The following is a 24,823-nucleotide window of genomic DNA, read 5'->3' as shown; positions in this document are numbered from 1 at the left end:
TAGTGCAAATGTAACGTGTCACTCATCAACCCAAGAGATGATAGGAACTGCAGATGCTGGAGACCAAAACGTCAGCTTTTCTGCTCCTAAGATGCTGCATGGCCTGCTATGTTCATCCAGCTCTACACCTTGTTAACTCATCAACCCAAGCCTGGATATGAGCCAGGTCATGCTGCTTATGGGCGATGAGCACGTGTTCATCTGAGAGACTGCAAATGGAACTGAACACTTTGAACAGTGAATATTCTCATCTTCAGTCCAATTTTGGAAGAATGAACATGGATGAAGCAGCTGAAGATAGTTGGACTGAAATATATTTCCTGCTCCAGCAATAATTTACTTAGATTTCTGTTTCCTAAACATAGATACCTGGAGCAGGAGTAGTCCATTCAGCCCTTCGAGCCTACTCTGCCATTTAACATGATCATGGCTAATCCTCTGATCTCAATGCCAATTCCTGCTTTCTCTCAAGACTCCTTTTTGCTTTTGTATCAATTTCTTTCTTGAAATATACTCAGTGACACAGACTCTACAGCCTTCTTGGGTTGTGAATTCTGAAGGTTGACCGAAGCTTGAGTGAAGAAATGTTTCCTTACTTCAGTCCTAAATGGCCTACTCCATATTCTGAGAGCATGACCCCTGGTTCTAGATACCCTACCCGAGAGTGTGTGTATGAGAGATAGAGAGGCCATGATTAGAATGTGTTTGTGTATATACATATCTACGGGGTGAATTTGTATTTGCAGATACATTCTATTTTGTTCCAAAAGCACACAATTTATAAATTGTGGTGTTTATAAATTTTTCCTTTAGAAATAAAACCAGTCTGACTCCATACCAAAACACAAACAGATTCTAAACAAGGCCTCACACCCGACATGCATTGTTTGACCTAAAATGTCACTTCTTCTTTACACTGATAAAACCTTTAGTTCTCTTAGGGCAGTGACTTGGAGAAATTCAGGATTTACATATACATATTAATCAATTGAAACTGTATCACTGATTAAAGATTTAGCAGCATCTTAAGTTTGAGTTGTGTGACTCTTTGATCTTTTACTTATAAATTCTGTGTGCTGTGTGCTTCTTTCTTACTTCACCTGACAAAGGAGTTACGCTGCAAAAGCTTTTGTTTTCACATAAACCAGTTATACAATAACCCGGTGTTGTGTGATCTCTGACCTTATAACTGTAGACATCTCTATTTCAAATCTTTTGTATGAAGGCCAATATACCTTTGCCTTCTAAATTATTTGCTACATCTGCCTGTCTACTTTCATTGACTGTTGCAGAAAGAACCTGGATCTTTTGTCACATGTACATTTCCCAATATTCACCATTTAAATAATACTGTTCCTTTACATTTACCATGCATTTTTCACACTGGTGTTTAACATCTATTGTCCAAGGTATATGTGTTCTGTCTGTGACCTAACACATTTTTAGTATATTGTGAATTTAATCAGCTTACAGAAACTGCAGTTCAGTACTTAATTGTGATTAAGTTATCAGATGTAATGACAAAGCAAAATGATGGACACTTTGAAAACAGGAATCAAAATTGTCTGGGATGTGTAGCAAAAAGATCAATTAATCAAACTTAAAACATTAATTGATCTTATTGCTGCCTGAAACACTGGTGGACTTTATCATCTAAGAGCATCTTTATTTTCAAACATTTCACCAATTTTATAGAACAACCACCTTGTATCTCTCCCATAGAATGGAACAGTCAGAACTCTTTGATGAAAACTCAAGGAATACAAACAATGAATTGGTTGCATGTTGTGAGACAGTTTAAAGCAATAGTTGAAGGGGAATATGCATCAAACAATCTTTGTTCAATAACTTTTTACCCATTAAGGGTGACCCAATACAGCAATTTTATTCTACAGTTGTCTGCAATGTTAATGTTAGGTTACGTTTGGGTTAAACTATAATCTGAACAACATTTTTCTGGAGTCTTAATAAATAAAAACTTGCTCATGGAATGTTGTAAACACTTAAAAGGCCAGTATTTATTACCCACCCCTTCTTCACCTTGCTTGGGTCATTTCAGAAGGCACTTAGGAGCCAGTCTCATCACTGTGGTTGTGGGTGTCACACAGAGGCCTAACCTGTTCGAATTCACCTCTGCCAGGTGAGGATAGCAGATTTCCATTCTCAACAATGGCTTTTTGGATGCCATCAGACCAGCTCTTAAATCCAGATTTATTAATTGAACTCAAACTTCATTGTATGCTACGGTAAGATTTGAACCCATATCCACAGGGCATTAATCTGTAACTCCAGATTACTAGTTTAGTGATATTACCACTACACTACCACCTCCCAAAGAATCGGCATACAAATGGTTGGATGTCATGTTACAGACCTCTGGGCTAGCACTCCTTTGGACCACTGCATTCCAGGCTGGCAGCTCAAAATATATAGGATATATTGGCCTTTCAGTAGATAGAAATTAGATTCCCTAGAGTTCTGGAGGTATAAAAAGCTGTAAAGGTTTGGCATACATTCCTGTGAATACTGAAGAGGTGATTGGTCTGAAGTATTTAAGTCGGTTGAAGGATTTGATACGCTATAAATTGAGCAAGTCTGGTGGGATAACACCAAGTAAGGGTCACAACCTTAAAGTAGAACTAAGGAGAAGTATATCTCACCAAAAAGAATGGCAAAAATTTGGAACTCTCCCCATCAAAATAATATTTACAATTTCAAAATTGGAACTGATAGATTTTATTAGATAATGAGAGTTATAGAATTAAGGCAGGATAGATGAAGTTCAGTTACTGATCACCTATGATATAATTAAATGGCTAACAGTGTTTGAAAGAATGAACAGTCTATTCTTATTTCAGTGATTATCACCTCCTTGGTTTATCCCCAAAACATTTCTCAGCCAAATAAATACTTATCAATTCTGCTCACAGATATATTATGATAATGAATGGAGACAGATGTGCTTTAGCTCTTATGGTTCTGTACCTCTCAGCGGCAGACAAAATACAGGGTTTCTTGTAATTATAAATAAGTGGGTGAATGTTTATTTCTCAACGTTCAACTGTTTTCTCACCAGCACCCACACACACAGACATAAATGCAGAATAAAAGGTGATTATAAAAAAGGTAGCATGCATACAGTACAAAAAAATTTACTGTTTTACTGGAGAAAGAAGCTTAAAAGCCCTGCTGATTCCCTTTTGATTAACTAAGGAAAGCAAGGTTAGAAGTTTCTGATGACAGACACTGACTGCTTTCAGCAACAGATTTCTGGCTTCAGCCCAATCGAGGTGCAATTCAACATCCCTGACTAACGATGACTTTTTAAATGAAGATAAGTCCCAATTCTCCAACTGCTGGCCGATTTTATGCAGTCTTTCCTTTGTTATTCTGGATCTGTTCCTTCTGAGTCTCAGTGTCTGCCAGATTGAGGTTTTTCCAGGAATGTGCGTTAATAAATGTACCTTATTGCACACAACAACAACATTTTACCATTAGGTGTATAAGTCCTGCCCAGATTTGCCTTTCCAAAATGCAGGACCTCGCATACATCTAAATTAATCTCCATCTGCTACTCCTTTGCCCCTTGGCCCATCTGATGAAGATCGCATTGTACTCTGAGGTAACCCCTTCTTCGCTGTCCACTCCACCTCTAAGTTTGGTGTCATCTGCAAACTTACTAACCATGCCTTGTACCTTTGCATCCAAATCATTTATAAAAATGACAAGAAGCAGTGGGCCCAGCACCGATCCTTGTGGCACACTGTTGGTCACAGGCCTCCAGTCTGATAACCCAACCCTCCACCACCACCCTCTGTCCCACCTTTAAGACAGTTCTGCATCCAAATGGCTAGTTCTCCCACTATCCCATGTGATCTAACCTTGCTAACCAGTCTATTATGCAGAACCTTTTGAAATTGTTTCTATTGTTGAAGCAAATCATACTCAACCATGAGGGGACTGTCAATTTTTACCTTATTGCAACCTGATTTCTATCAGGTGACCATAGTATCTGTTTTCTATTGTCCACACGAACAGTTTCTGATTACTCTCCAGTTCTGATGAAGGGCCACTGAACTGGGAACATTAAATTTGTTTCTCTCTCAGCAGGTGCTCCAGATCTTCTGTGTTTCTCCAGCACTCTCTGTTTTTGTTTCAAATTTCCAGCATCCTCAGTTCTTTATGTATATCTTTGAAGAATCCTGCGTGTTTCAATAAGGTCACCTCTCATTCTTCTATATTTCAATGAATACAGCTCCAATCTACTCAACTTCTCCTGAAAGGACTCAGAAAATATTTGCACGGATGTTGCCAGGGTTGGAGGGTTTGAGCTATAGGGAGAAGCTGAATAGACTGGGGCTACTTTCCCTGGAGCATTGGAGGCTGAGGCTATAGATGTTTATAAGATCACAAAGGGCATGGATACGGTAAATAGACTCTCCCCCTGTGTGGGTGAGTCCAAAACTAGAGAGCAGAGGTTTAAGGTGAGAGGGGCAAGATTTAAAAGGGATCGAAGGGGCAACTTTTTCATGCAGAGGGTGGTGCTTTTGTGGAATGAGCTGCCAGAGGAAGTGGTGGACACACATAAATACAACATTTAAAAGGCATCTAGAGGAGTACATGAATAGGAAGTGTTTGGAGGGATTTGAGCCAAATGCTGGCAAATGGGACAAGATTTATTTAGGACATCTGGATAGCATGGATAAGTTAAACCGAAGGATCTGTTTTGGTGCTGTATATCCTTGTGACTGTATGTCTCCTCATAAGACAATTCCTTTCCCCAGCAATATCTGATATCAGCCTAGTGAACCGTCCTTGAACTGCCTCCAATGCCAGTATATCTTTCCCTAGGTAAGGGGCCCAAAACTGTTCACAGTGATCTGTAATCTATGTTCAGTTCTGGTCTTCCTACTATAGGAATGACGTTGTTAACTTGAAAAGGTGCGGAAAAGGTTTACAAAGATGCAGTTTGAGCTATAGGGAGAGGTTGTTTTCCCTGCAGCGTCAGAGGCTGAGGGGTGACCTTATAGAGGTTTATAAAGTCATGAGGGCCATGGATAGGGTAAATAGCCAAGGTCTTTTCCCCAAAGTAATGTGTTCAAAACCAGAGGGCATTGTTTAATGTGAGAGGGGAGAGAAATAAAAGGGACCTCAGGTGCAACGTTTATATTTAGAGGATAGTGTGTGTTTGGAATGAGCTGCCAGAGGAAGTGGTGGAGGCAGGTATAAATACCACATTTAAAAGGCATCTGGATGGATATATGAATAGGAAACGTTTAGAGGAATATGAGCCAACTGGGATTAGATTTGTTAGGATATATGTTTGGCATAGACGAATTGGATCGAAGGGTCTGTTTCTGTGCTGGAAACTCTATGACTCTATACGCTTCTTGCACAGTTTTGGCAAAACCTTCATTTTCCATTCAGTTTTAAACTGGCCTTCCCTAATAACCCCTAAACTTTGATGTAACATATTTGTGATTCATACAAGGACTCCCAAGTCTCTATGTGCTGTAGCTTTGTCTGCCTTTTGCCTGATCACTTGTTCTGTTTGCATGCATGTCCTGTCTGCAAAATGACCCTGAGCTTTCTGTTGCCTACCACTTCAACAGACTACTGTGTTCCCTGGCCAACATCTCAGTCTGGGGCTTGCTGCGAAGCTCAGCACAAGCTGGAACTGCTGCAATCCATTTGATGCACGCACACCCACAGTAAGGGCTTTTCAGGGTTTTGACCCAGTGGCAGTGAAGGAGTGGCAATATAATGGTGTGTAGCTTGGAACAGAGCCTGCAGTTGGTGATGCTCCTAGGTATCTATTGCCTTTGACTTTCAAGATGCTATACATTGTCAGTTGTTTGAACCAACAACCTGGAAGAGAGACGTTAGGGCAAAAGTACAAACCTCCAGCTGTAGGAGAGAACTTTTTTGATGGATGGGGACAAGAGCTCGTTATCCAGATCCTAGAGTCTATTCGAACATTTACTAGTTATATTGTGATTAATCTGCACCTCAATTCCTTTTACTTTACCATTGCTCCATATCTTTTGATGACCCCAAGCTAAAAAGAAAGCTATTGATCTGAATCTTTAAGATTTAATTGCTTTGTGCACCCAAAATCTTCCAGATTTTCATTAATATGTTGATGAAGAAATGCCGCCTGATTGCACTGTTAAATGGCACAGCACTAATTTTAAGGTTTTGTCCATTGTTCTGAATTTCCCCACCAGAGGTTCCCTCTATGGATTCTCTCCATCTAGCCCATCAAATTATTTCATCATTTTAAAGACCTCTATTAAATCACCACTTAATCTTCTAGCCTACTTAAGGGAAGTTAGGCTCATGGGGAATTGCAGATCAAAGTTCTCTGAATCACAGAGTTGTTACTGCACAGAGGGAGCCATTCAGCTGATTGTGTCCCCATTGGGTCTTCAAAGGAGCATTAGCACCCAGTGCCAATCTCCTGCTTTTTCCCTATATCCTTGCACACTATTTCAATCCAAATAATCATCAACACCATCTTGAATGCCCTAACTGTGCCAGCTTCCAACACATTTCCAGGCGGTGGATTCCAAATCGCAACTACTCTGTGTTAAAAAGTTTTCTTTACTTCACCATTGGCTCTTTTGCATATCACTTCAAATCAACACCCTCTCGACCTTGTTCATTTTAGAGACCTACTAACTGCAGCAGCGGGAAATAGTTCTGACCTTTGGTTCAGTACTTCTCAACCTTGTTATTACAAAGTATTCATAATTTCAAATGGTGATGATATTAAACAAGGAACTGTGAGAAATGGATGAAACAGGTCAGTTCATTGTGAACTCCTGGCACAAAATAAGGTAGTTTTAACCAATGTAAGACTACAAGCACACAAATTCCTACAGAGCCTTGGCTGCGTAGAATTGATACTTTTAAGAAGAATGCTGAGGCATTAGTCTGATAGAAATAGGATCAAGGGATGTGAGGATAAGCACAGATTGTGATAATTACTTTCATGAGGTGCATTGACAGAGCAGCCTAATTAAGAACTGGTTACTTTGCAGTGGAAACACATAAACTCTCGAAGCAACTTCAAATCAGCCTTGGCATGAGTGTGTGCATTTGCTGGGTAGGAAAGTGTCTAAATCTTCATTCTGTGCCACCCCAATATAGATTTGTAGTTTATGCAAAGAGAAAGAGATAGCTTTTAAATTGTGTGGTTGCAAGCCCTGGAGCAGGCTCATTTTCAAGCGCTGCATTGAGAGAGCAACCTCATTAAGAAGTGGCTGAAACTGGAACCTGTGTTACCAACTGAAGTAAGCACTTTATGTGGAACAGATACAATTATCAAACTCCAAGCAATGGAGCGCTTGAGTACGACTTATAATAGAGTGCAGGAGTTTAGAGGTTCTTCTGATGCAGAGGTAGTATCCCTACCTCTGAGCCAGGAGGCTCTGGTGCAAGTTCCACCTGATTCAAAGATGTGCAATAACAAGTTTATCTGAAATCACAAGCTTTCGGAGTGCTGCTCCTTTTGTCAGGTGATGAAGGAGCAGTGCTCCGAAAGCTTGTCATTGCAAATAAATCTGTTGGGCTATAACCGGGTGTTGTGTGACACCACCCCAGTCCAACCCCGGCACCTCCACATCTTTATTCTTATAACAGGTTGATTAGAAAATGTGGGTGACACAAGGAAGACAAGGCACCCCAAGGAGTCCATTGGAGAGAGCTGTTTGGTTGATTTTCGCCTTGACAAAGGAGCTGAGGGTCTTTAAAGAGAAAATAACTCATTTAAGTTTGTGTTCAGGTCTCCAGTTCTTTTTTCTAATCTTCCTAAACATAACGTGTTATGTTTAAAGATAACATACTAATAACATTTATGTATAAAATGTATACTAATGGGTGACTTTAATGTTCATACAGACTGGTAAAATCAAATTGGCAAAGATAGCCATGAAGATAACTTTATTGTGTGTTTGGGGGGACAGTTTCCGAGAACACGATGCTGCAGGTTCAACCAGGATCAGGCTATTTTGGATCTGTCAATGTCTAATGAAGCAGTATTAATAAATGATCTCAGAATAAAAGATCCTTTGCGGAACAATGACCATAGCATAGATGAATTCAGCATTCAGTTTTTGAGAGTGACAAACTCAGGGTGGAAATAGTTGCGCTAAACTTACAAAAAATATAAAAGGTATCAAAGTTTTGTGATAAATTAGGATTCTGTAGGACTTAAAAATGAATAAAAGATGAACAAACAGTAATGAGGGAGAGAATAAACTGAAGGATAGCCACCAAGTTACATAAAAACTGAATAAGACTAGTTAGACTATATATTTAATAGTCTAACTTTTTCTGAGTAACTGTTTGCTTTGCTTAATTTCATCAGAGCTGTCCAGTTCTCCAAATTAATTGGAGGCTCCATACATATAGCAATTACCCAGAGGACAATTCAATTTCTTGGGCAGCTCCTTCAAATTGTGCTGCGATGGGGATACCACAGGAGCCTCATGCTCACCTCCAATTAACACTGAGATTGTGACTGTCACGCATTGGAAAATTCAGGTGAATATGCCCAGACATTCTTTGGATGTTTTGGGGTAATTAATAAAATAAAGGGACAGGGCAGAAGACAAAGGTGATAAGCAAGAAAAGGCTGTAACGTGATAGTGTAAAAGTGGGTGAAGAGATGGCAGAGTGCAATGCTTGGGGCAGGAACATGTGGCCAAAACAGATTCCATTCTTCGAAAATTAATGAATGTACAAAGTGCACTTTGGCCCTTCCTTTGGCTTATCAGCCTCAAGTCATTAGAAAACATTAGTGGCAAAGAGCGTGAGGATGAATAGCGAGGTGTTTTTACCTACATTACGAGAAAAATAAAATACACGTGAAGTATGAAGGGATAACACCAACATAAACATCCTTCACCACTAGAAAATTAATACAAAAGTAGTATACTGTGAAAGCATCTGTCAATGCTATGGATATATCCACACCACACAGAGTGCAATGGCTCTGCACCACCTTCTCAGGGACTATTAGGGACGAGGATTAGATGTTGGCCTTGACCATGATGTCCACATCCTGTGAACAAATTTTAGGAATTGCACACAAATAATAGTTAACCCACATTGTAGTGCAAGTTGAAATATACGAATATAAAGGAACATTAACACATATTAATGGTCAGAGAAGGGCAGCTGGTAACCAAGACAAATGTTCGTTTGCCATGGGGCAAACAGAGTTGTATGGTGTAATCAGAACATGCATGAATTTCGATGTAGCTACAAAAAAGGGCGATGTGCAAACCTGAAGGAACCAATAATTGTAGGATATGGGAATACAAGATAGAGGGGGAGTCATTCCATGCCTGAATAAACAAAGGTAATGGCAAGCCAGATGGAAAAATATGGCAAAATCAGAAAATTGAGGTTATTGACAGGCAGGAAAGGCAGTCTGAATCTGCAACCAAGTTGTGAATGGTGAAATAACAATCTCACAATTTTGTGGTGAATGAGTATTTGCATATATTTGCATGCCGGCTCAGTGGTTAGCAGTGCTGCCTCACAGCGCCAGGGACCCAGGTTTGATTCCACCCTCGGGCAACTGTCTGTGTGGAGTTTGCACATTTTCCCCATATCTGCATGTGTTTCCTCCGAGTGACCTGGTTTCCTCCCACTGTCCAAAGATGTGCAGGGTAAGTGGATTGACCATGCAAATTTGCCCACTGTGTTCAGGGATGTGTAGCTTAGGTAGGTTGTAGGGGGATGGGTCAGGGTAGGATGTTCCTAGGGTTGGTGTGGACTTGTTGGTCGAAGGGCCTGCTTCCACACTGTCTGGATTCTGTGATAATCTTGCCTTCTTGATATTTCTTATTGATATTTCCTTATTTCCTATTCATCCATGCACAGATACAAATTGGACGCAGATAATTTCCAAAACGAATATCAGAGCGAACATCTGGCAGCTCCAGTTCACCACTTACTCCTCCAGCCCTCCAACTTGAACAGCAAGCCACACCATCTCAGGGTACACACCATAGATTTAGACTGCATGCAATCCATGTCCACCTGTTGGCATCAGACACATACTGGCCTCACCACACCATTAGGGCACATCTCCAATTCGTTTACAATACAATTCTCTGCTTCAGTGCTGTATTTTAAAACAGATGGGCTGGTTTTGTCATACTGTTGTCGTCAAGACACTTTGTGTGCAGGGACAAGAGCCTCATTGTTTGGACCAGGGTGCATCTCAGGATTTCTCACTTGCTCTTTTAGTATTCATTCACACTTTGTTGGATGCTCGCAGCATCTCTGCATTGCTTCTTTTGTGCTTTGCCGCCTCTTTCAGTGCTTAAAGGTCAACAGTTCAGTCTTACCTAGCTTCATAGTGCATACATAAAGCCAGAAAGCAGGTCATGGTTATCAGTAGTGATCAGTCAAGAAAATGGACAGTTTGCGATTCCCTTGTTCCAACAGGCATCCAGCATAAGATGATAACAGTAAGTCAAGGGCTGTGTCCAACCTCAGTCCAGGGGCTTTGACATGTTCAAATGACTGTGTGGAGTTTTCAAGGTTGGGGGCCCATATTGTTCCCTGTGTAAAAGAAAGATACGCCTGCTGACCCTGTAGATAAGACTAATCAACCAGTGCCTACCAAAGAAAGGAGTCTATTTGGTCAGTTCTTTACTTTGCTTTTCCATGGCAAACTATTCTAATTTTTCCAACTCCCCATCATATTGGAAGCCTTTCATCCTTAGTAACCCCCGGTAAACGTTCTCTTAACCTTCTTAAAGCTTTCTTACAAGCCATGGCACTATTCACATGACCTTGAGCAAGGCAACCAAGCAATGTTGAAGGCTGAAGAGTGACTAAATCTCAGAACCCTGATTGGCAATTCTGAGCATTAAGAATGGAAAAAGAGAAAAAAATTACAGGAAAGTTAACATAGATCTTCGATAAAATATTGAATATTGCAGAGAAATTCAACCGGATGTTACTCCTGGAATGGTAGCAAAATGACACAGGTAACAACAGCCCAATGAGTTTGATATCCATCATAGGTAAATTTGTGGAAATCCTTCCGAAAACTAAGATCATACAGTACCTAAGTATAATTAAAATGATAAAAGTGGATCCATAAAAATGAGTTCATGGCAGTTACTTTTTCCATATAGACTTCAGCAGCAAAAGAATTAAGCACAGTACCACCTTTTCAGCGAGATTTAGGATGGGAAATAAATATCAGTAACGCACACATCTCCTGGATAAACTTAAACCCATTGATTTTTTCTAGATTTACCGGTTGATATTGAAAAGTAGATCCAATGACTTTTGGCTATAGATGCAGCTTATCGTGTGGAATTTTGAAGTGGTGCAATCTACAAATTCAGTTATGAAATCAATGTACTTTTTTCAGCCTGGTCACAAATCAAACAGACCTTTAAAAGTGGAGCTAATATACACGTGATCCTGTCTTACATCAGTTGGAAGTTCATGTCTAGAGCATTGTGCAACTAATTGAATGATTCCTGAAGAGCCTCTCAGCTATCACAGCTTGTTTGGAGCATTCTACTGCACTGATAGGATGTGAAGTGCTCAGAAATTGGTTTGTGCTGAGAGTAGTATTGCCTGCAAATGAATCAAGGGGTACAAATCATCTCTGTGTTGCAGTATGAGTGACTCTGAGGTGTGAATACAATGATGCTCTACGTTCAGTGCACTTACAATGCTAACAAACTCACCTTACTAGCTGTAAGACCAAACCAGCTGCATGTACTTTTCTTTTAACTGCATAAATCTGACTATCCAAAAGTTATATTGGCCATTGAGCTTTCCTCATGTTATAGCAATTTGTATACATACCAGCAGTCTGCAAACCAAGTGGCTGGCCTGTAGGAATGTACCTAAGGGAATAAATCTGTCTGTAAGATCACAGGAAACAGGAACAAGAGTACGTTATTCGGCCTCTTAAGTGTACTCTGCCATTCAACAGAATCATGGCTGATCCGTCACTCCTTGTGTCCACTTTCCTGTAATCCTAGACTGCCTTACCGATCAAGAATCTATTTATCTCAGTCTTAAATATACACAAGGGACTCTGACCCCATAGCCTTCTGTGGCAAGGAGAGAAGAAACTCTTCCTCATCTCAGTCTTAAATTGGTGTCCCTTTATTCTGAGACAATGCCCTCTGGACCTAGACTCCCTTAAGAGGTAATACCTCTCAGCATTTACCTTGTCAAGCCCCTTAAGAATCATATATGTTTCAAAGAGATCACCTCTCATTTTTCTAAACTCCAGTCTACACTCCCAGTCTATTTAGCCTTTGTTTTATAAGACAATCCCTGCATTCCGAGAATCATCTGAGTGGATCTTCTCTGAGCTTCCTCCAATGAAATGATATTTTTCCCTAAATAAGGGGATCTAAACTGCTCACAGTACTTCAGATATGCTGTCAACAGCACTTGTACAGTTGCAGTAAGGTTTCTGTACTCTTACACTCCAACTCCCTTGAAATAAGGGCCAACATTCTATTAGTCTTCCTGATTACATGCTGCATCTTTCTGCTAGTTGTCTGTGTTTCTACAACTTTCTGTATTTTTCTCCATGTAGATAATATTCTGTTCTTTTGTTCTACCTTCCAAAATGAAAAACTGTGTTTTCCAACATTATGTTCTATTTGTGAACTTTTCACCCCACTTACTTAACCCATCAATATCTCACTGTAAACTCTTTGTATCCTTCTTACATTTCCTCCTATTTTAGTGTTGTCTGTAAATTCACTCCCTTTCTGCAAGGTATAAATATATTTTGTAAGCAGTCACGCTATCAGCTCGCTCCATCTTAAGAGTGATGGACTTATCAACTACACAAGCATATGAGTCCCATTGGGGAATTGAACTCAATAAATTGGTAAGGTTGTGGTCAGGCACCTTAAAAAGAAAATTTAAAAACCATTAAAAAATTGTCTGACAAATTCCTGTTGTGGATAAAGGACCTCTCATTCCCTACTCCGGAATTCTCTTTCACAGAAAGTGGTTGAGGCCAAAATATTGAATGTTTTCAAGAAGGACTTAAATATAGGGCTGCACGGTGGCTCAGTGGTTAGCACTGCAGCCTCACAGCGCCAGGGACCCAGGTTCGATTCCAGCCTCAGATGACTGTCTGTGTGGAGTTTGCACATTCTCCCTGTGTCTGTGTGGGATTCCTCCGGGTGCTCCAGTTTCCTCCCACAGTCCAAAGATGTGCAGGCTAAGTGGATCGGCCATGCTAAATTGCCCGTAGTGTTCAGGGGTGTGTGGGTTATCGGGGGATGGGTCTGGGTGGGATGCTTCAATTGGTGGTGTGGACTTGTTGGGCTGAAGGGCCTATTTCCACACTGTAGGGAATCTAATCTAATAATCTAATCTATAGTCTTTACAGATAAGGGATATAGGCAGAAAGCAAGAACAGAATCAATAGAAGCCTTACAGTACAGATAGAGGCCATGTGGCCCATCACATCTGCATCCACTCACTGAAGAGCATCCATCCATACCTGCCCCTCCCTATCCTTTGGAATACTGTGTACAGTTCAGGTTGCCTTGTATAGGGAGAATATTATTAAATTGAAGATGGTGCAGAAAAGCTTTACGAGGATGTTACTGGGACTGGAGGGTTTGAGTTATAGGGGGAGCCTGGATAATCTGGGACTTATTTCACTGCAGTGTAGGAGTTTGAAGGATGACCTGATAGAGCTTTATAAAATCGTGAGAAGTATAGATAAGGTGAATGGCAAAGGTTTTTTCTCCAGGGTAGGGGAATTCAAAGCCAGAGGGCATATTTTTAAGGTGAGAAGAGAAAGATTTAAAAGGGACCTGAGGGGCAACTTTTCTACACAGAGGGTAGTTTGTGTGTGGAATGAACTGCCAGAGGAAGTGGTAGATGCAGGTACAGTTACAATATTTAAAAAATACATTTAGACAGGTCAATGAATTAGGAAAGGTTTAGAAGGATATGGACCAAATGCAGACTTGTTTGTGTTGGGAAACTTGGCTGGCATGGATCAGAGGGTCTGCTTTTGTGCTGTACGACTTTATGACCACACATTCCCCAAAACTAATCCACCTAGAGTGCACATCCCTGGTCACTATAGGACAATTTAACACGGCCACTTCATCTAACCTGCATGTCTTTGGACTCCTGGAGGAAATTGGAGAACTTGGTGGAAACCTACATGGGCAGAGGGAGAATATTACAAACTCCACATAGACAGTGGCCCAAGGTTGGGAGCAAACCTGGGTCCCTGGTGCTGTGAGGCAGTATTGCCACTTTGAGTTGGATGGTCAGCCATAATAGTGGAATAGTGGAGGAGATTCGAAGGGCCAAATGGCCTACTCCTGCTCCTGTTTTCTATGTTTGTCCGGGAGTACAGTTGGCTGTGGACTTGAAGCATCCTGTAAAATGACCAAGCAAACTAGTTCGTTGTCAGGAATGGTGGATGATAATGGGCAAGCTATTCCCACTGCACTCTGGGAATCAATTTAAAAAATAAAAATTCTGTATTGTTGTCTTTCAGCACCCGCTGTAAATCTACTTTCTTCAAGTGGTGGTCACTATTTGAATAATGCAGGCATGAAGTGGTGAACAGTGTGGGTGGGCAGTGAAATGTGTTGATAAATTCTGATAAATAATTTTATATTTCCATATATTTGGACAAAGCTAAAAGCTAGAGACTTAAATGTGTTGGGGATTTAAATCCAGAACACAGGGACTTCCTTGAGGTTGGCGTGGGGAGCATGTTTATCCAGATGATGGCTGGAATGTGGATTTTGCTGATACAGGGAGTCATTGAAGCATTGATGGATTTAAAGGGAAGCAAGGTAAGCAAATAAGAAGGAAAGGAATGGAAGTCTAGGTTGATGCAGTTAGACAAAGCAGAAGAGTGTTGTGTGGTACATAAAAACTGAACCTAGACCAATTCGACAGAGCATCAGCTATTTCATTGGAATCCTGCATCCATGCATTAAGACAGATTCCATCAGCTTCCTCAAAGACCTACCAGGAGAATTTCAGGTAATTCCCAGAGTGATTTCCATTCTATCCATTGATGGATAAGGACAACAGACATGGGGAAGTGTGAACTAAAAGCAACAAGTGCTAATTCGTAATTAACAGTCACCTTTACCTGAAATGTTGACTCAGTTTCTCTGTGCAGATGTTGCCAGATCTGCTGGGGATTTCCAGTATTTATTTGTTTTTATTCATCTGCAAGGTATTTCTGGCTCATATCATGTGTATATTTTTCATGATGCTCACAAGGGACAGAAAACTGTCACTGAGGCTGCCAATGAGCAAGTCTAACCTGAAAGATTATCCTTGTGTGTCAGTAAGCTTATTTGTGACAGAAATAGAACAATCGCATGTGCCTTTGTGTCAAATAAATGACATGGATTCTGTAAAACAATATGGTATTTGATACTTTTTCTCGTTCTGTCAATGCTATGTTCTCTCAATGCATGTCAGGAACCAACAACATCATATATTCACTTTCTCAAGTATATACACGCACACAAATGCACACACACACATACACACACACAGAACATAGAACAATGCAGCACAGTACAGGCCCTTTGGCCCTCGATGTTGCGCCGACCTGTGAACTAATCTAAGCCCCTCCCCCTACAATATCCCATCATTATCCATATGCTTATCCAAGGACTGTTTAAATGCCTCTAATGTGGCTGAGTTAACTACATTGGCAGGCAAGGCGTTCCACACCCTTACCACTCTCTGAGTAAAGAACCTGCCTCTGACATCTGTATTAAATCTATCACCCCTCAATTTGTAGCTATGCCCCCTTGTACAAGCTGACATCATCATCCTCGGAAAAAGACTCACACTGTCCACCCTATCTAATCCTCTGATCATCATCTATGTCTCTATTAAATCCCCTCTTAACCTCCTTCTCACCAATGAGAACAGACCCAAGTCCCTCAGCCTTTCCTCATAAGACCTTTGCTCCAGACCAGGCAACATCCTGGTAAATCTCCTCTGCACCTTTTCCAATGCTTTCACATCCTTCCTGTAATGGAGCGACCAGAACTGCACGCAATATTCCAAATGAGGCCGCACTAGCGTTTTGTAGTTGCAGCATGACATCACGGCTCCAGAACTCAATCCCTCTACCAATAAAACCTAACACACCGCAAGCCTTCTTAACAGCACTATCACACACACACACACACACACACACACACACACACACGCTGGTAGTAGATCCCAAGTTTGACAATACATCTGAGGGTTACTGAAACAAAGATGCACATAGGTAGTTCTGAACTGAGGGTATGGGACAGGTTTTGAGACTGACGATAAAAGAGTTTCAAGAAGTTTGATTATGATGCTTCATATGCGTGAGCTGAGTGGCAGGAGAAGGGGAAGGAATGGGGTACGCAGCATCTGTTGAGAGAGGAGTGGGGATGGCAAACATTTCAAGTCATGATATTAAATCCCATTGAAGCCTGTCTGAGGCAGCATCAGGTTTTTTGTCCTTTATTTGTTCATGGGATGAGAGCATCGCTGGCTAGGCCGGCATTTATTGCCCATCCCTAATTGCCCAGAGGGTAGTTATGAGTCAACCACAACACTGTGGGTCTGAAGTTACGTGTAAGCCAGACCAGGTAAGGATGGCAGTTTCCTTCACTAAAGGACATTCGTTAACCAGGTGGGCTATTCCTGACAACTGGTAATTGGGTCAAGGTCATCATTAGATTTTTAATTCCAGATTATTAGTGAATTCAAATTCCACCATCTGCCATGGCAGGATTCGAACCCAGGTCCCCAGATCATTATCTGGGTCTCTGGATTAACAATCCAACAATAATACCACTAGGCTGTTGCATCCCTTGGTCACCAGGTTTGGATGTAACGTTGGTGGGGGATCCAGACTGAGTATCGATAAACGTACAACACTTCCAATGAGATCATGAGAGAGGAGCTGGGCAATTTTCCAGAAATCCTCCAGACAAATGTGTTACTTTCTGAGCCTGACTGTCCATCAGGTCATGAAGGTACCTGACTTGGGGTCCAATTAACTAGTTTGAAAAGAAACTGGATTGATGGACACAGAATAGGCAGTAAAGATTACAGCACTGAATAATTTTCCTTTGCTGTCATAGCAAGTGAAAGAATATTAAGTAACATATGATAGTTCAAAAACTGATGCTAATATTCCTGACTGTTATTCTCCCCAGTAGGACTCAAGTTTTAATCAATTATCACAGAATCAAGTGCAAATCCAATCAACTATGGAGAGCATATTGGAGAGGTCTTGTGGTGCAGTGCTGCTGCTCCTACCTCTGGGCTAGGAGGTCCAGGTTCAAGTCATAATGCCCGTGAGACACGTCATATCATGTCCGAACAACTACCAAGCTTATTAGTGGTTGAAGTAGAAAACTTGCACATGCAATCCTCTGGTAATTCTGTAACTTATCAACTCAGTTTGAATTTCCCATTGGAAACAAATTAATCAGACAAGCAAGCCATTCTGCCTGACTGATCAAAATCGGCATTTATTGACTATACTAGTCAATAAATATACTCCTCACACTATGTCTAACTGCAACAAAATACCCTTCTATTCCTTTGCTTATTCGCTCATCTTGTTTCCCTTTAAATGGACCAATGCTTCAATGATTCCCCATCTCTGCAAATTCCACATTTCAACCATAGCTGGATAAAGAATTATCTTCTGAATTCCTCACTCCCATTTAGAATATAGAACATAGAAAAGTACAGCACAGGTCAGGCCCTTCAGTCCACGATATTGTGCCGACATATTATCCTACACTAAGGTCAAACTGCCCTGCATACCCTATACTTTACTATCAAGAGTCGCTTAAATGTCCCTAATGTATCTGACTCCACTACCACTGTTGACAGCACATTCCACACACCCACCACTCTCTGTGTAAAGAACTGACCTCTGACATCTCCCCTATACCTTCTTGCAATCACCTTAAAATTATGCCCCCTCATAAATGTCCTTTTGTCATTTTGATTATTTGTGACTTTTCCATTTATTGCCCTTATTTTTGAATTCGGATACAAACACTTCTGCTGCATCTACTTTACTGAATCCCATCAGGAGAAAGCAACCATTTTCAGGCTTTCACCACTTTAAGTGTTATTCAGAGATCCGGATAATGTTCTGGGGACCTGAGTTTAAATCCTGGCATGGCAGATAGTGGAAATTGAATTCAATAAATATCTGGAATTAAGTTTAATGACCATAACTCTATTGTCAAATATCGGGAAAAACCCATCTGGTTCACTAATGTCCCTTAGGAAAGGAATCTACCATCCTTTCTTGGCCTGGTCTACATGTAACTCCACACCCACAGTAATGTGGTTGACTCTTAACTGACCTCTGGGCAATTAGGGATGGGCAATAAATGCTGCCTGGTCATTGACGCCCTCACCCCGTGAATGAATAAAGGAAAAAAGCATGTAGTTCAATCCAGAGTATGCAAAATGAAATGGAATGAAGGTAAAGTGGGTTCTTTTAGACACTTGTACCACATGGTATCACTTTCAAACCTAAGTGTCCCTCCTTTTCCAGTATTATTTATGAAGTAACAGGAATGTGGATGTTTGGTAGACAGTTCTGCAAAGTCTGGATCTCCTTCGATGTCATGTTCTGCACGGCCTCCATCGTCACTCTGTGTTTCATCAGCTTAGACCGGTACTGCTCGGTTGTCACCCCTTACTACTACCCAAAGAGGATGTCTCGCAAAAGGTCAGTAAAACTCTTTCACTCCCTGCTCAGTGTCTCAGTGAGAAAATTACCAGTGTGCATTTACTATTTTTGATCATGCGAATCCTTTCTCCGTAATAATAGTAATCAATATGTTTCATAAGTGCTGGCCGTGTCCTACAGATACTTACAGAACATCGTGGGTTTTGATGTGTACCGTCAAAGGCCTGTTGCATTTATTAGACACTGCTGTATAGAAGTGGATGTAGAGATAGTAGCTACTGTTAATTACTGGCGTCAATAAGGACCAGTTGCTGTTTTTGTAACCACTAAGCAGGAGCAGACATGAGAGATAATGGGAACTGCAGATGCTGGAGAATCCGAGATAACAAAGTGTAGAGCTGGATGAAAACAGCAGGCCCAGCAGCATCTCAGGAGCACAAAAGCTGACGTTTCGGGCCTAGACCCTTCATCAGAGAGGGGGGTGGGGAGAGGGAACTGGAATAAATAGGGAGAGAGGGGGAGGCGGACCGAAGATGGAGAGAAAAGAAGATAGGTGGAGAGGGGAGTATAGGTGGGGAGGTAGGGAGGGGATAGGTCAGTCCAGGGAAGACGGACAGGTCAAGGAGGTGGGATGCGGTGGTAGATAGGAAATGGAGGTGCGGCTTGAGGTGGGAGGAAGGAATGGGTGAGAGGAAGAACAGGTTAGGGAGGCAGAGACAGGCTAGGCTGGTTGTGTGGTGCAGTAGGGGGAGGGTCGAACTGGGCTGGTTTTGGGATGCGGTGGGGGAAGGGGAGATTTTGAAGCTGGTGAAGTCCACATGGGTACCCTGCAGCCCAATGGTATCAAAGTGGAATATAAGTTGCTGTTCCTGCAACCTTCGGGCGGCATCATTGTGGCACTGCAGGAGGCCCATGATGGACATGTCATCTAAAGAATGGGAGGGGGAGTTGAAATGGTTCGCGACTGGGAGGTGCAGTTGTTTGTTGCGAACCGAGTGGAGGCGTTCTGCAAAGCGGTCCCCAAGCCTCCGCTTAGATCCCAGGGTTGTAGAAAGTGGGTTAGAATCACCGAAAGTGTTGACATCTGGTGGATTTGGGATCTCTGAGGTGTGCAATTTGCTTCCAAAATCTCTGCCTCCCTGTCTCTGTTTGCTTAAAATGCAGGCAGCCATCTTACTAAATTCATACAGACCATATTTAAATGTTGGGGGTGTGCAATTTAAAACAAAAAAGAATAAGAGAAGAATTGGAGCTTCTCCTTAGACAAAGGGTGAGTTATGGACAGCATTTAAGAGGTAGGAGCTTCGGAAGGCCAATCAGTCCATCGAGTCTGTTTTGCCATTCAGTAAGATCCTGGCTGATCTGATAATCCTAAAATCCACTTGCCTGCCTTTTGCTTACAACACTCGACTTGAACCTGAACATAGAACATTACAGCACAGTACAGGCCCTTTGGCCCTCGATTTTGTGCCGACCTGTCATACCGATCTCAAGCCCATCTAACCTACACCACTCCATGTACGTCCATATGCTTATCCAATGACGACTTAAATGTACCTAAAGTTGGCGAATCTACTACCGTTGCAGGCAAAGCGTTCCATTCCCTTACTACTCTCTGAGTAAAGAAACTACCTCTGACATCTGTCCTATATCTTTCACCCCTCAATTTAAAGCTATGCCCCCTCGTGCTCGCTGTCACCATCCTAGGAAAAAGGCTCTCCCTATCCACCCTATCTAACCCTCTGATTATTTTATATGTCTCAATTAAGTCACCTCTCAACCTTCTTCTCTCTAATGAAAACAGCCTCAAGTCCCTCAGCCTTTCCTCGTAAGACCTTCCCTCCATACCAGGCAACATCTGAGTAAATCTCCTCTGCACCCTTTCCAAAGCTTCCACATCCTTCTTATAATGCGGTGACCAGAACTGTACACAATACTCCAAGTGCGGCCACACCAGAGTTTTGTACAGTTTCACCATAACCTCTTGGTTCCAGAACTCGATCCCTCTATTAATAAAAGCTAAAACACTGTATGCCTTCTTAACAACCCTGTCAACCTGGGTGGCAACTTTCAAGGATCTGTGTACATGGACATGAGGGATTCACAAGGTAATTTGATGTGTGTCTGAATAAGGAATAAGGAGAGATATGATCAGATGGCACAGGATTGGGATCAATGGGAAAGAATAAGATTTTCTGAAACCCTCTCACACTCCCAATAGGCCTTTCTGTATAAAAGATGATTTATTAGAAAAGCACAGCTCCACATCCTCTTTAGTTCACCTGGCAGTTAACTAGAGAAGAGAGTATTGTCCCCACCGTGCCCCTGCCCATACCCTTTCTCCTACCTCCCAATGATCAAACTCTCTTCCCTGAGTGCCTCCGAGATGTCGACCTGTTGAATTTATTAGCATTTTCTTGTTGCTAAATGATTTATCGATTTTGCAGATGCATCATAATGGCAGTGACAATTTGGGTCTACTCATCATTAATATCGTTTCTACCCGTAATGCAAGGATGGAATGAGATACCAGGCGTCAATTTTGATGCCGGGACAGAATGTGTCTTTGTGACCAACTGGGCATTTGCTATCGTGGCATCGGCCTTGGCATTCTACATCCCCTTCCTGATCATGTGCAGCATGTACTTCTTCATCTACCGGGCATCCCGCCTGAAATCCAGCAGGATCATGGCACAGACACTGGACCTCCACTACCACCCCAATAGCAAGCGGCCAGATAACCTACAGCTGGAAAACAAGGCCACGCGGACAATGAGCATCATCATTTCAGTTTTTGTCATGTGCTGGCTCCCATATTTTGTCTTTAATATCTGGCTAGCGGTCCACGGAGCTGAGTCGACCAGCGATGTCATCCCCCACATCTTCAAAGTGATAACCTGGTTGGGCTACTGCAATTCGACCATCAACCCCATGCTGTATGCTTTCCTCAACCGTGACTTCCAGCGGGCGCTGAAGAAGCTGCTCATCTGCCGACGCTGGAGGACACAGGTGGACATTGGCGAGGACATGGTATCCATTGTGACCTTCTCGAAGACAGCCCAGGATACTGAATACAACACCAAGGTGACTGGCATTCCCAATGGACGCAAAAGCAAATCAAAGGAATAGGTGGGGTCTGGTGGAGGAGACTCCTGTGATCTGTAAACTCGGACCTAAACCAGTTGGGCATAATGACCTGCCTCTGCGCCATAAATAACATGACCTGTCCTTTGCCACGAACCTCAAAGAACACTGCCTATAGGATCTAGGGATCTCTGTTGTCATTGCATTCACCTTTCCTAGCGTTACGTTCATTCTGTCTTCAGTTCAAGGGGACCTCTGGCATCCAACAGTAGTGATGTCCTCAAGCAGACCAAGCAGCCAATCACATTGAAGCATCCTCATAGACAATAAAACAGGAAGTAAAAGCCACTGATTATCTTTCATTTTGAATAATCTTATACATGGCAAGATGGAGATTGGGCGCTACACAAATAGATTAAAGCAGAAGTTGAAAAATCATAAATTTCAACACCAATACAATATTCAAAGAAAATTTTTCATTTAGTTTGTTTCATTCGAAAAAAATCGACATTCAACACATCTGAAAGTGGTACTTTTAGTGACAGAAGTTATTCAGGAATAATTCTGAACAAAATAGGTAATTGAAAATTCAGTTACCCTTCATTTACAGAAGGCGTACAATTTGCAGGAGCTTTTACATTGGGACTTATCGTGTAAAAGTGGAAGATTACCCTAAATTAAGAGACTCAAAACATTTACATTTGCAGGGAATTTAACAGCAGACCCAGCATAGGAACTGGGTCCAACAACAACATTTTAGCTTCCGACGCCAACTACAAATAAATCAATAAACTCCAAAAGCTGTACCATCAGGGCTACCACAAAATCCAGACTTTCTATATAATTCTGTACACACCATGTCCTATTTTCCACTATTTGATTCATATTACTGTGGTCATTTTACTCCTTGTCATTTCTCCCTTATTCCTTGTAAGTTCCAAATGTCTACATTATCTACCTCCTTTCTTGTATTGTAATGAAATTTATTTGCTCCAAATCATTTTCCAAGATCCTCAGATGCATGGGTTCTTCATTTCCCTAAGCCTTCCTGTCTTACTGCAGGCAATTATTTCCGAATCCCCAAATTGCTGTCACTACTTCCTAATTTAATTTTTGTATTCTCTGCTATTTTGAGTCTTGTGGTGTCCAACACTGTGAACTTTAGTCCTTCACTTAGGCTTCTCCAATAAAGACTTATAAGAGGATTGTGGGCATGGTGGGGAGAAAAAGCATTTCAAACGTTTTGCATATTACACGTGATGCTGTGTTAAACATTAGACACTCTTATTAGAATACTGATGCCGTGGACTGTATTACAATTCACATAAGACACCAAACAGCTTGGCATCATGATGTGAAAATAATATCGTGTTTGCTCATTGCACTGTTGTGCATTACTGTCTGACAAGAGTTATTTGACAATGGGAGTCAAATAACCAGAGATAGATTCTACAAAAGATGATAGACTGGGAAGTCCAATGTCCATGTGCTCATTTCCATTAAGCACTATCTCTCATGCTGTGCAATTATTTTCACAGACAATTGCCCATCCAGTTCTCCATTGAATCTGCTGATGTTATCTGCTTAATGTGTTCCCAGGATAGCTTTGTCTACTTCATCACCATTCTTCTGCATAAACCTAGAGAAATTGTTCATCTTCCCTCTTCAGAGTTGTGCATATTGTAGGTTTTCTTTTTCAGCTTGACATTAATGTGCTGTCCTGTTGTGGTAATAGTCCAGCATAGAACTAAGCCGGATAGAGCATATAGATATAGACCATGTTGAATCACTAGCCTGTGCTGATCTTGTCTAATTTCCTACAAATACAGCTGGTGAATTGGTGGGCTGGAAATCTTTACCCAATGACATGGCAAACTCTAGCAGTAGATTGTGTCTGCTTTCAAAGTTTTGATGTGCCCAAAGGATTAATTCATCTACAAATGTGACTTCAATAGAGATTTGCTCCTCTCTATCCATCCAGATTACAGTAACAGGCTCATTTCAGATAGATCTTTGCTGGAACAGTCTTAGTAAAATGATGAGTAGTGCGCAGATTTACTGTCGGTCCACTTCTTTGCGGGAGGACCTGCAGCGCAGAAGGGCAGCAAGAAGGTGAAGAGTCTTGAGAATCTAATCTGTCATTCAACACCTGTTCCTCTGAGGGATGAATCCAGATTTCAGACCCATTTCTTCTCAGCACTTATTCCTTATCCCGATCCAACCCAGGGCTGGGCAGATGATAATGTATCCCTTCTACCAATAATCTTTTTATCTTTCTTTATTCCAACGGCTGGAGCATCTCTATTGCCTCAAGCAGACAATTTGTTGGTGTTCCGAATGGGTTTTCTTGGTCACTGTACAAGTATTCCCTGTTGAGAACTCTGCACCATGCAACTCCCTCCCTCATGGTTGTGAAAGTAGCAGTGAAATGCTTGTTTTGTGGCACTTGGTGGTATTTCTGGCTTAACTGCACATTAAGCTGTCAGAATAAATAAATATATTTTGCACAAATAATTACATTACCTTTTATGATCACTTTGTTGGTGGTTCATTTCTGTCACTGTGTATCTGTTATTCATTAAGGTTACCCATTCATTATTGATTGATTATAAGATAACAAAGTGTGGAGCTGGATGAACACAGCAGACCAAGCAGCATCTCAGGAGCACAAAAGCTGACGTTTCGGGCCTAGACCCTTCATCAAATAAAGCGTCTAGGCCCGAAACGTCAGCTTTTGTGCTCCTGAGATGCTGCTGGGCCTGCTGTGTTCATCCAGCTTCACACTTTGTTATCTCGGATTCTCCAGCATCTGCAGTTCCCATTATTATTGATTGATTGATTTACTGTCACTTGTACCGAAGTGCAGTGAAAAGTTTTGTTTATGGCCAGTACAAGCAGATCATAGTAAGTAAGGATGTATAGATCAAAAAGATTTAGACAGAATTCATGGATGTGAGTTTGCTCGCTGAGCCGGAAGGTTAGTTTTCAGACGTTTCGTCACCTTTTTTTTAT

General features: G+C 41.5%; 1 protein-coding gene across 2 annotated transcripts in view; it reads left to right on the top strand.

Moving 5' to 3' along the window:
• The window catches only part of LOC125456872 (octopamine receptor 1-like), a 32,169-nt gene extending 7,844 nt beyond the window's left edge, over positions 1 to 24,325 (top strand). For both annotated transcript variants that reach the window (XM_048540362.2, XM_059651602.1), the window contains 2 exons: positions 18,590 to 18,766; positions 21,175 to 24,325. In XM_048540362.2, coding sequence (XP_048396319.1) covers positions 18,590 to 18,766; positions 21,175 to 21,856 — 859 coding nt within the window. In that variant the 3' untranslated portion in view covers positions 21,857 to 24,325. The remainder of the gene's footprint in view (positions 1 to 18,589; positions 18,767 to 21,174) is intronic.
• Positions 24,326 to 24,823: the final 498 nt, after the last annotated feature.

Source organism: Stegostoma tigrinum, chromosome 1 (genome assembly GCF_030684315.1).
Source record: "Stegostoma tigrinum isolate sSteTig4 chromosome 1, sSteTig4.hap1, whole genome shotgun sequence".
Lineage (NCBI taxonomy): Eukaryota > Metazoa > Chordata > Chondrichthyes > Orectolobiformes > Stegostomatidae > Stegostoma > Stegostoma tigrinum.
This window is presented reverse-complemented; position numbering and strand designations above follow the sequence as displayed.